The 13,295-nt window shown below is 44.5% G+C and overlaps 1 protein-coding gene across 5 annotated transcripts in view; it reads left to right on the top strand.

The window, feature by feature from the left end:
- HLTF (helicase like transcription factor) overlaps positions 1-13,295 on the top strand; it is a 128,412-nt gene that overhangs the window by 821 nt on the left and 114,296 nt on the right. For 4 of the 5 annotated variants that reach the window (XM_077488260.1, XM_077488258.1, XM_077488257.1 and 1 more), the window contains exons 2-3: positions 4,174-4,378; positions 7,619-7,785. In XM_077488260.1, coding sequence (XP_077344386.1) covers positions 4,174-4,378; positions 7,619-7,785 — 372 coding nt within the window. Of the gene's footprint in view, positions 1-914; positions 1,062-4,173; positions 4,379-7,618; positions 7,786-13,295 lie in introns of all 5 variants that reach the window. The other variant, XM_077488259.1, reaches the window with a different exon arrangement.

Genomic DNA, 13,295 nt, shown 5'->3' with positions numbered 1-13,295 from the left:
TGTATCACGACAGCGTACAATCCACGATGTGTATCACGACAGTGTACAATCCACGATGTGTATCACGACAGTGTACAATCCACGATGTGCATCACGACAGTGTACAATCCACGATGTGTATCCCGACAGCGTACAATCTACGATGTGTATCCCGACAGTGTACAATCCACGATGTGTACCATGATGTGTATGCTAACAGAGTACAATCCATGATGTGTATCCCGACAGTGTACAGTAATGTATAATTACTGATCTGGCTGTGGTACAATGCAATCAGGGGTCTGGAGGTGATTGTTAGGTCTGTGTAGTGATGAATGTTGGCACTGTTATGTAAAAGGAGGACTATCCTATTAATTTCATTATCCTTCTCATTCATGCTCTCACGCCTTCTCATTGCCATGAAACATGTAAAAAATATACATTGTATTTGTTTGAGTTGCCGTCATTTCTTAATAGCACACCAAACGCACTTGATTCGCTGCCCAAAAAGGTGCAAAAACTATTTTGGTGCGTTTGGCAGCCCATTCAAGTGAATGGGCTGCTGCCCTATGCAGTGGCGTGACAAAAACGCACTGCATCACACAGATGTAAAAGGGACCTTAAAGCAGAACTCCACCCAAAAGGCCAAGTTCCACTGTAAGTCCTCCTCCCCTGACACATTTGACAGGTACCCTGCCACATAGTTTTGAAAGGTACCCGCTCCCACATATGCTTGGATTTCCTAGATCAGGAGTAGGCAAACTCAGCCCTCCAGCTGTTTTGAAATTGCAAGACCCTGACAATTACAGGCATGACATCTAGAGGCAGAGGCATGATGGGATTTGTAGTTTCACCACAGCTGGGGGGCTGAGGTTGCCTACTCCTGGCCGAGGTGATCCCAGCAACAGTTCTCCTCTCCCCCTTCCTCCCTGCAGCCTTCTGGAACATGTCACAGGTCCTAGAAGACCGCAGGACTGTCCACAAAACACAGCCAGGTACCCAAACTTAAGATGTGGATGTCAGGAACTCAAAGGCTAGTGAAGAACCAGCCCGGGTGAGGACGGCTCTGGATCCCTGTGCTGGTAAGTGTCCTATTATTAAGGCTGTATTCACACCTGATCACGGGCAGAATCGCTCCAATTCCACCCGTGATTTCAAATTGCTGCGAGAAGCCGATTCGCTTCGCTTCCTGATTCCCTCACCTAGAATGGTGGCGGCAGCAGCCGAGAGTCGAGCCATCGATCGGCCTCGGCTGCCGGCATCGCTGGAACCCGGGACAGGTGAGTGTCCATTTATTAAAAGTCAGCAGCTGTAGTATTTATAGCTGCTGGCTTTTAATATTTTTTTTTTTGGTGGAATCCCTCTTTAAAGATTCTAACTACCAGCAAAAATAAGTGCTTAGATTTAAAGAGCACCTTTCATTTCAGATCCATCACCTGTTAGCGGGCATCCACTCACTTGCTGCCACCAGGTCCCTCACCTTGTTGTGCCGTATCACCAGCTGTAAAGTGAAAAGGACTGTCAGTCAACAGCGGGTCAGAGGAGGAATCACTGCAGGACAGAGATGACAGTTGCTCTTTAAAAATTATGACTGAAATCAAGTTGATTTAAATCAAGCCTTTTTACTAGTGATTTAAATCATGATTGAAATCAACTTGATTTAAATGAAATCCACCTTTTTTTTAGTACTCGCCAATACCAATTACTGACACCCACTGCAAATGTTTTGTTTACACTTCTGCTGTCAGCAATGGTTCAAAGCATTGAAACGTTATTTACAAATGAAAAATACATTTATTTATTTTTTTAACGTGAAAAGTATAAATATATGTCAAAGGTGTAAAAATATTAAGGCCCCCTTCAAACTGGGGTGGTGCAGGCACTGGCAGTAAAACGAGCTTTACCGTCGTTTTAGCGGTGCTATTCGCCCGCTAGCGTGGCGGGTTTTAACCCCCGCTAGCGGCGAAAGGGTTAAAACCGTCCACAAAGCGCTGCTGCAGCGGCACTTTTCCGGTGGTATAGCCGTGCTGCCCTATTGATTTCAAAGATGCTGATTGCAGGAGTTTCTTTAACATCCTGCAAGCGCACCGCTCCAGTGTGAAAGCCCTCAGGGCTTTCACACTGGAGATACAGCAGCTGCTCTTTCAGGGCGCTTTGCAGGTGCTATTTTTAGCGCTGTAGTGCCCCATTGTGAAAGGGGTTTAACAAACAAAAAAAAGTTTTAAATATTAATAGTTTATAAAATAGAAGTGAACAAATATAAAATAGGGAGGAAAATAATTAAATGGCGAAGGAGTTCATTAAAGCTGATTAGAGTAAATTAAGGGTTAATAAGGGGTTAAACAGAGGAACATTTAATAAACAAAAAATATATATATATTTTTTACTTCACAGGTTCCAAATTCTTAGTTCACACTAAGATGACCTCATAGTCACCCGACTCTGAAGCCGTCCCACACAGAGCGACTTCAGTGCGGCTTGCAAATGACTTCTTTTTTTACATTTGGTGTTTACAAGTTAAAAATCCGTATTTTTTGCTAGAAAATTACTTGGAACCCCCAAACATTATATATAAAATGGCGATTGTTGCAATACTTTATGTCACACGGTATTTGTGCAGTTGTTTTTTAAACACAACTTTTTGGGAAAAGGGACACTTTCATGAATTAAAAAAAAATGAAACAGTAAAATTAGCCCTTTTTTTGTATAATGTGAAAGATGATGTTACACCGAGTAAATAGATACCAAACATGTCACGCTTTATAATTGCACGCACTCGTGGAATGATGACAAACTATGGTACCTAAAAATCTCCATTGGCGACGCTTTAATTTTTTTTTGCGGTTACCAGGTTAGAATTACAGAGGAGGTCTAGTGCAAGAATTATTGCTCTCGCTCTGACGATCACGGCGATACCTCACATATGTGATTTGAACACCGTTTACATATGCGGACGCGACTTCCGTATGCGTTCTCTTTGCTGCGCGAGCTCGCGGGGACGGGGGCGCTTTAAAAAAATGAAAATAGTTTAAAAAAAAATATTTGATCACTTTTATTGCTGTCACAAGGAATGTAAACATCCCTAGTGACAGTAATAGATGGTGACAAGTACTCTTTATGGAGGGATCGGGGGTCTAAAAGATCCCATTCCCTCCTTTGCACTTCAAAGTATTCAGATCGCCGATTTTCGGCGATTCTGAACACTGTATTTTTTTTTAAACCGGCGCCATTGGCAGCCGAGTAAACAGTAAGTGACCTCATGATCTCGCTTCTGTGTTTATGATTAGGAGGCTGGAATGAAGCCGCTTACAGCTTCATTACAGTCTGTTCCTAGCCGCCAGAAGCGGCTGTTTGTTGATCGGTAAGAGCGGCAGGAGGTGGCGGGAGGGGGGTCCCTTCCCACTCCTCCAGCATAACAGCCGAGTGGCTTTTAGCTGCATTGGTTGTTATGGCTGGAAAGCCGATCGCCTGCTCTAAAAAACAGTACCGGGATGATGCCTGCAACTGCGGGCATTATCCCGGTATAACCCCTGGAAGCTGAGTACGCACATCTGCGTACGCTCAGCGGCAAGGGGTTTAACTACCATCTTCATCTGCAGATCAAACTTTATTCCTTTGATCTGTAGATGAACAAACAGAAAGTTACAAAAAGAAACAATGTTTCTTTTTCTGTTTCAATGGCTGAGCATTGTCGTTGATAAACATTGTATGCTTGTTTTTTTTTTTGTTTTGTTTTTTGGACAGCTCAAGTTGCTAGGACTTTGTTTACAATTCAGTGACAGCTGACAGCTGAAAGAATCATCATTTGCTAAGGACACAGCCACCCTGCTCCTTAACTACCGATAATTGCCAGCTTTTTTTTTTTTTTTTTTTTTTTACATTTCAGCTGTCAGTGGGGGAATCCCACTGGCAGCTGAAAGAACCAAGCCTGAAAGTATCGGTTTCAGATAGTTGAGCTTTTGTAGGAGTACCGATACTCGTGCAAATGCTTAGTATTGGTATCGATGGAACCCTAACGTAAAGTCTACTGAAACCTAGAATGGTGGGTGTTTTTCCTCTCTTTGCCAAATGTGAATGTGAGAATGAGCGAGAAGGTGAAGCAATATCATCTATATGAACAGAATTTGGTTACTTGCACTTTAGATGTTATCCTGTGTATGAAAGTTGTCTTATTACACCACTTTTGTTTTGTAGAGACTCTTCCTTGAGACGTTTCTTGTCCGTTCAGTATGGGAGGAGCGGAAGTCAGTATTCGCCTCCAGATCTCTTTTCTGACACAGAGCCAGACAACCTGCCATCGACTAATGACTCCTCCTCTGCAGATGAGGATTTTGATTCCTTAGTTTTATTTGGAATGTTGAGAGGGAATGTGGTTGGATTGCGTTATTATACTGGGGTGGTAAGTGTAATGTCAATTACAGAAGAATATGACCCGCTTAGATTAAAGAACAGCTGTAGTTTTAGAATTGATTGCAAGGCTGCAACAGGCAGATGAATTTGCTGGCAGAACTGAGGAATAAATGCATTTCTTTTCTACAGTTTTATTTGTTCTGTCCAGCCTGCTTGTGGTGGTGCATTCTTACCTCGAGCCCTCGTTCACATTGACTGTGGCTTTAAAATTGTGGGCCTTCACCTGAAACCAAACAATTTAAAAGCCACTTGTCAGTGCGACTTGGAAGACATCTGTGCGGCTTCATGCACAGATGTCTATTCAAGTCGCACCCAAAATCACCAAAAGTAGTGCAGGAACTACTTTTGCAAATTGGTGTGGCATTGCAAAGTCAGTGTTGCACCGATTTGAACAGTGCTATTGCCAGCAAAAGGGTGCGACTTGTCATACAATATGACCTGTCAAAATCGCATTAGAAGTCTCTCCAATGTGAATGGGGGATCATGTTTACATGCTTCAAGTTATGTGTGCTGCAGTAAGTGGTACCATAATTACATAGTAGGTGAGGTTGAAAAAAGACACGTCCATCAAGCTCAACCTATGTGTGTGATTATATGTCAGTATTACATTGTATATCCCTGTATGTTGCAGTCTTTCAAGTGCTTATCTAATAGTTTTTTGAAACTATCGATACCCCTCGCTGAGACCACCGCCTGTGGAAGTGAATTACACATCCTTGCTGCTCTTACAGTAAAGAACCCTCTACACAGTTTAAGGTTAAACCTCTTTTCTTCTAATTTTAATGAGTGGCCATATGTCTTGTTAAACTCCCTTCCACAAAAAAGTTTTATCCCTATTGTGGGGTCACCAGTACGTTATTTGTAAATTGAAATCATATCTCCTCTCAAGCGTCTCTTCTCCAGATAGAATAAGTTCAGTGCTCGCAACCTTTCCTCATAACTAATATCCTCCAGACCCTTTATTAGCTTTGTTGCCCTTCTTTGTACTCGCTCCATTTCTAGTACATCCTTCCTGAGGACTGGTGCCCAGAACTGGACAGCATACTCCAGGTGCGGCCAGACCAGAGTCTTGTAGAGCGGGAGAATTATCGTTTTATCTCTGGAGTTAATCCCTTTTTTAATGCATGCAAATATTCTGTTTGCTTTGTTAGCTGCAGGTTGGCATTGCATGTCATTGCTGAGCCTACAAAAAATACGCTATTTGCTCCCATCTGTAGCTGGCTATCGCAGTAAGAAGCATTGGAAGGGTAACAACGGGTACAAACAAGGCCAAGTATAAAGCCAAGGGAAAAAACAAGCTTAACTTACCACCAACCCTCAAACAAACCAAATAACCTGTCTAAAAGTATGCTTTAAAAGCAGTGGTTTAGTCACACACATTTGCAAATGCATCCATAAGCCACATAGCCTAGTCAAGGCACCCTGGTATCTGTGGACCTAACACTAATTTCTAAGTGTCCCCACAGTGGAGGCACATGCATTCTGATGGATAGGTGAGAGCAGGTGGACTGAAGGGGAGCCACCACTTCTTAAAGGTACAGGGGCACATTGAACAACCAGCATATAGCACAATCTCTGCAAAGGTGTCAGTGTGTTGCCTGACCAAAAATGTTTAGAGCCTATTATCTACTAGGACCTCCAGGTCCTTTTTCAGCCTAGATTACCCCTAGAGGTTCTCCCCCAGTGTATAGATTGCCTTCATATTTTTGCCACCCAAATGCATTATTTTAAATTTTTCTACATTGAACCTCATTTGCCATGTAGTTGCCCACCCCATTCATTTGTCCAGATCTTCTTGAAAGGTTTCCACATCCTGCGGAGAAGTTATTGCCCTGCTTAGCTTAGTATCATCTGCAAATACAGAGATTGAACTGTTTACCCCATCCTCTGGGTCGTTTATGAATAAATTAAATAGGATTGGTCCCAGCACAGAACCCTGTGGGACCCCACTAACCACCCCTGACCATTCCAAGTATTCAGCATTTATCACCACCCTCTGAACTCACCCTTGTAGCCAGTTTTCAATCCATGTACTCACCCTATAGTCCATGTACTACAACATAATTAACGCCCACTATTTACTACGTTATAGCCTGCCACAAACACCCCCTCCCCCCATTTATCTAAATATGTAATATTGGATGTTATTATTATTATGTAGTCTCCTGTTCTGGTGGAGTATCATTGGCATTTTATTTATTTTTTCATCTGTGCTGAACCTAAAATCTTATATGTGATGGCTCCCTATTCGTTTTCGGTCAGACAAATCACAGCATCATTGTAAACTGCATCTTCTGTGCAATCTATTTAACTTATCCATTGTGATCTGGCATTCCTTTGTCGTGTGTGTGCGCAAAGGTAAGATGGTAACTTAAAGGCCCTTCCAGTGAAGAAATAGTGGAAAATGACAAAGAATTATGCAGTCCTTGTCCACCTTTAAAGTGCTTGTAAACCCTTGTAAAAAATCCAAAAATAAAATAAAACCTGCAAGACAAAGGCACAATGAGCTAGCATAGCATACTAGCTCATTGTGAACTACTTACTTGAGATCGAAGCTCCCGCAGAGGTCATCGTTCACCGCTACGGAGGCCGACATCTTCCTGGGGGGTGACTTCCAGGTATCAGGGCTCTGGCTCTGTGATTGGCCAGAGCCGCGATGATGGCACTCCCACACATGCATGCAAGAGCCGCCGGTAACGGCACTCCCACACATGCACGCAGGAGCCACCGGTAACGGCACAGTGCAACTGAAGCAACGATACGTGCCATTGGTTCAGTTTGCTTAAGTGCGCACGTGCCGATGACGTCAGCACATGCAAATACAGGGATATCTCCTAAACCGTGCAGGTTTATGAGATATCCAGTGTAGCTACAAGTAAGGCTAATTATAAGCTTGCCTGTAGTATAAAGTGGTTGTAAAGGGTTTACAACCACTTTAATGTGTATACACAGATCAGCCATAACATTATGACCATCTAAAAGTGTGTGGGATATATTCTGCAGAAAGTGTTGTCCGTGAAGTTGATATGTTGAAAGCAGAAAAAAATGGGCAAATGTAACGATGCGAGGGACTTTGACAAGGGCCACATATCTATAAGATACACCCTGTTTTACATGAACAACTCTTCATAGATCTTTATGGGGTGCAGGAAGGGAAAAATGACATAGTTTTTTAAATTTATAGATCTATAGTATGCCAAAAGAAAAACAAACCTATTGTTTTTTTCAGGTTAACAATAATGAGATGGTTGCACTTCAGCGTGAACCCAAAAACCAATATGACAGAAATGCAGTTAAAGTGAACAATGTTAATGGAGAACAAGTTGGTCACATAAAGAAAGAACTAGCTGCAGCTTTGGCCCCGATCATGGACAGGAAGAAAGTAAAGCTGGAGGGGTGAGTCTGTGCCTAGGGCTTGCTTTTCAAAATAATTATGTATGTGTTAAAAGATTTAAGATTGAATTTACACCAGAACAGACATCTGCCAGAGAAGTAAAGCTGACTACTGTAGGGGTCGGTGTGGTGCTTATCTACTGTCCTCTACTCTGTTCACTTTTAATTTCCATTAAAACTCATCTTTTTAGGAAAGCTTATCCCACCTCCATATAAGAACTGGTATTTTACTTTCCTTGTGAAATCATTCCCCACACAGGGCCGTCTTTAAGGCAGGGCAAAAGGGGAAGCTGTCCAGGGCTCCATCATTGCTGTAGGGCCCAAATCAGCTGCCTCATACTTGCCAGCTATCCCAGTTTAAATTCCCTTGTCCCTTGAAGTTTTAGTCCCACACTGTGTCCTAATATCTCAGTGTGAAGTTCTGTTACTAATACTGCCCAGCTCTGCCCTATTGCCGTGTACAGATAACTCATGTTTACATGGAAATAACCTGCATTGACATGTGGCATTAATATGTAAATAGCTGCAGACCGGCTGCATTGATATGTAGATGGAGGCACCATTCATATGTATATCATGCCCATCTGAGTTCATATACACCATCACTTCTGCTGAATGCTGCCCACGTGGGAGGTAAAGGGTCATGCTTGAAAGTCCTGCCCTACAACTGTGGTCATCAAGCCTAAAATCAGCATATTGTGCAAAGGTAAGCAAATTGGAGGTGGAACCCTTTTCCAAAATAACATTGTGCCACAGCACCGTGAATTTTGGTGTATGTCAATATGCACATTTCAGCAGATGCGTGAGGGTGTCGTTAACAAATGGCACTGCTGTGTATCTGCTAAAGGGCAGCATATTTCTGTTGTGTCAGGAAAGCGATTTTGCATGCGTTTCCAACACACAAATGTGAACGCAGGCTAAATGTTTCAGTTACATTGGTGGTCCATGCAAATCTTCTCATTACATTGGGCTTGGTGTACAATCCTTTCATTCACAATAGTGGCCAGTGTGAAGGTGCCCCTTACATTGGTGGTCAGTGTAAATCCCTCCTTACATTAGTGGTTACTGTGAATGTTCCTATTACATTAGTGGTAAGTGTAAATCCTCATTACATTGGTGGTCAGTGTAGAAACTCCTTTTTATATTGGGAAACTGTAAAAATTCCAAACTTACATTTCAAATCCTCCCTTACATTGGTGGTCCATGTAGAAGCCTCCTTTAAATTGGTGGTGAGTTTAAATCCCCTCTTATGTGGCCGGTGTAGAACTCACCCCCCCCCCCCCCCCCTTCATTGGTTGTTGATGTAAAATCCCCCATTACATTGGTTGTCAGTGTAAATTCTTCATTACATTGGGGATCAGTGTACATTTCTTTTTACATTGGTGGTAAGTGCAGAATTGCTCTTACACTGGTGGTCAATGTAGATCCCCCTAACATTGGTGGTCAGTGTAAACCCCCTCCCCTAACATTGGTGGTCAGTGTAAACCCCCCAAACATTGGTAATCGGTGCAAAAGTGGCACCTTACAATGGTGGTCAGTACAAATCTTCTCGTCAGTGGTTGTTCATGTAAATTTCCCTTACATGGAGATCATATATTCCCTCTTACACTGGTGGTTAGCGTAAATGCTCCTATTACATTGGCATCAGTGTAGAAATCTCTCTTTATATTGGTGGGTGGCGTAAAATTCCCCATTACATGGTGGTCAGTGCAAATTCCGCCTCATATTGGTGGTCAGTGTAAACCCCCCCTCACATTGGTGGTCATTGTAAATTCCCCATTACATTGGTGGTCAGTGTAGAAACCCCCACTATATACTCGCAAGAAAATGTTTACCCATGGTCCAATAAATATTAAGGACGGCCCTGTCCCCACAGTTATTACCTTTTGTATCATTTGCCTCTCCATTTAAATTGTAAGCTCTCATGAGTTTGACCATCTTGTATTTAATTCTATTGTAGCTGTGCTGTCTAACTTTTTTGTGAAGCACAATACAAACTGTTTGCGCTGTATAAATCCTGTATAATAATAGTAATGATAAAGGGGTGCCCCCACTTTCCAAAGTGAAGGAATGCCTATTAGCCTTTGTGGACATCTGGGCTTAAAGCATATAAAATGCCTCGATTTGGAAAGTAGTTTCCAAGGGTTGCAAGCCAGAATTTTACTCTCAGCACCCTCTTTGATTCATGTTTTCAAACCTGCTTGTGTTCCTGCAGTTCTCCATGCTGCTCTTGTGGCCCTCCTGGAGCAGGGCCCCAGTACCCATGGCACAATGGTTCCAGAGGTTCTTCTCCAACCATTTCACTGTTCCCAAACCTTAATTTCCTGTACATACGGTCGGACATTCCGACCGTGTGTACGATTGCGATGTGCGATTGTGATTGGATCGTGTTGTCGGAAAAACCGATTGTGTGTAGGCTCCATCTGACTTTTTCCGTCAGAATTTCTGACACACAAAGTTTGATGTAAAATTTTCCGACAACAAAATCCGATCGTTTAAATTCTGATCGTGTGTAGACAATTCCGATAGACAAAGTGCCATGCATGCTCAGAATAAATTATGAGACAAAAGCTTTTGGCTACTGGCCCATTTATAGTCCCGTCATACATGTTCTTCGTCACCACGTTCAGAACGATCGGATTTTCCGACAACTTTGTGCGATCGTGTCTATGCTAGACAAGTTTGGGCCAAAATCCGTCTGAAAAAATCTCAGGGATTTTGTCGTGAAAAGTCCGACCGTGTGTACAGGGCATCAGGGAGCATCCATCTTGGATCTCAAGGTCATACCTACAGTAATTTCTTTTATTCAGGCCAATGGCATCAGCTAGGTCAGTTATCACTTCTCTTCACCAGGGAAACTTTCTGGCCTCTGAACGTCAAGCATGTTTACCTGCTATTTTCCCAGCAGATCAGCAATTCCTTCACTTTGCTGTGGCCACTCAACAGTTCAGTTTATGGATCTGTCATTCAGCATATCTTCCGTACCTCAGGTGTTCATAATACTGGCCCCTGTGCTTCCCTTGCTATGCTTTTAGGGCATCTCCATTGTGAGATCTGGAAGATCTCTTGTTGAGGGAACAGTCTACGCATGTTCCAGCCAACTATGTGGTCAGGACAGTACATACCTTGCAAAGGTTTTACTGGATTATGACCTTTTAGAAGTCAGTCCCGGAACGGACTCATCGCTTATCAAAGAAATAGCTCAAGTCAGAGTTTTTCTTTCCCAGGAGAAACTTTAAACGTTGCTCCCAGACTCTTCAGTCCAGAGTTCATCCAAATTTGTGTTCTGCTTGGGTTCTGGGACAGAGGACAGTAGTCTCCTGAGAGGCTGTCTTGTTTGTCCAGTTCTACTCCAGACCGTTACAACTGAAAAGCCTTTCATCTTGGCACAAGTTGGTTCAGCCTTTGGAAACTGAAGACCAAGTTGTCCCTGGCCTAGTGGCTCAGAAATATGGCTCTGAAGTTGAAAAAGTAGTTCCTTCTGATACGGTATCTTGGAAGATCCCTATGGTGGATGCCAGCATGTTGGGCTGGGGAGCAGTCTGTTGGTGCATAGGACTAGGATATTGGAGAAAGCTCCTCTCCCTATCAACATTCCTGAGCTTGGGCAAATGTGGATGTTCCTGCAATGCTAGACACCCCAACACAGGAGGGTCATCCGATCAGGATTTGGACAGACATTGCCACATCAGTGGTGTACATTAGCCATATGGGAGGAACTAGAAGTCCATGCCATGGCAAGAGAGATAGAAATAATTCTGTCTTGGGCACAACTTCACAATCCAACCTTGTCCGCTTTTAGATGTCCCAACAGTCTCTAAACTCCTGTGCCCCTCAATGAATGAAAAAGAAAATGGGATTTCTCTTACGTTCACCGACTGACGCAGCTCTTTTCTTAGACCATTGGGTTGTTACGCCACCTCAGGAGAGGACTAGGCAGAACATGTTAACATGTTATAATAAAACTAGAACTTTCTAGTTCCGCCCAAAGGGCGGTCTCTTATGTAACAACCCCTCAGCCTGCTACTGCAGCCTCAGTTTTTTTTTCTGCCTAGTGAAGGAGAAGGACCTAAGAACCCTGCGGGCCCATCGGTCTGTGGATTTTTCTGCATACGTTTTTGCTTATTAGCGCAAGATTAAAGATCCTGTCATCTGCTATCAACAGCCGGCTGGGTGACAGGCTGGATACCCTTATCCTTGTAGTTTCCCCCGCAGCCTGGCCAGCAAGCGCGTGCAGACCAGAGCTCTGCGCTGGGTCGGCCACGACATGCCCCCAGCTCCAGGGGCGCCTGGTGGGTGTAATGCCCTGGCTACACATATGACCGGGCTACTGATGTCTGGGTCACAGTGTGCCGGGCTAGCAGTCAACCCGTACTGATCGGAGAGTGGGTCTGTGATGGAATGTCTCCCAGCTCTTCAGGAGTGTACAGAGTACAGCTCTCCCTGCCTCGGTGGGGCTGAGCAGCTGGGCATTCCCTGGGAGGTTAATTCGGGGGTCCCTCACCTCCCTCTTCTCTCCTTGTCCCTATCTTCCCTCCCCCTTCCCTGTGGGGGATGCTGCATGGGCTACTGAGCAGTGTGTGCCATAGACAGGGGCTTCCGGGGGGGTTCTCACCTGGGGGGGGACTGCGCTGGATAGCTTGTCCCTGGATTTGTGTAGGTATCTTCCCTGAGGTGTCTGGAGGCTGTGTCTGCTGATCGCTGTAGCAATGTTTTACCGCCATTTCTCTGCCTGTTTTTTCACTGTCTTCATTGCATACAGTGCTCGGCGCCCATGTTTGGTGTGACTAGGGAGCAGCATGCTCTCTCCCCATTTTCCTGTAGTCCGGTGGCCATTTTGCCTGTGATTATGTCCTTTATACTGGATGCTTGGCGGCCATTTTGTTGAAGCCTGAACATGTTTTTCAGCTTCAGCGCTATTCAGAACAGCTCAACACAGCACAGTTTGATCACCTATGCATCTGGGAGCTGACACAGGCACACCTAGCTGGACGGCGCAGAACTCGGTCAGGGTGGTGAGTCCTGCGGGAGGAGCCCCTCAGCCAGCAGCAGTTAGGAGGGTGGGACCATCACTGTCCTAAGTCTCCAACAGGTGGCAGACAGGGTAGGGTCAGCATGGCTTCAGAAACTGGTGTTTCTTCCCCCTGAAATCCAGGCAATTGCAACCGGTTTGCCTGCAGACAGTGCAGTGCCTCTGGACGCTTTGTCTGCGGACCTTAATTCATTTGTTGCCAAGATGGAGGCGGTGCATGGGCACAAAGGGGGTAAAAAACTGCCCCTGTCCTGCAGGGAGAGCTCTGACGGAGACTTGGGCCCTGCTGAGGCTGGTGACCCCTGCTCTGTCATTTCAGACGACACTGACCAGGACCGACCGGACAGCGAGGATGAGTCCCCCGCACTTGTTGGAGCCCGTGTTGCGGGTGGGGGGGGGGGGGGTCGCCTTCGGGAGTTTGCAGTCCGGTGGGCTTCTCGGCTGTCCGACCAATGGGTCTGCGATCTGATTTCCCCAGGCT

This window comes from Lithobates pipiens, unplaced genomic scaffold (assembly GCF_037356315.1).
Source record: "Lithobates pipiens isolate NorthernLeopardFrog02 unplaced genomic scaffold, aLitPip1_a1.2 Scaffold_18, whole genome shotgun sequence".
In the NCBI taxonomy this organism is placed as follows: domain Eukaryota; kingdom Metazoa; phylum Chordata; class Amphibia; order Anura; family Ranidae; genus Lithobates; species Lithobates pipiens.
The sequence above is the reverse complement of the archived record's forward strand: the minus strand, read 5'-3'. Positions and strand labels throughout refer to the sequence as shown.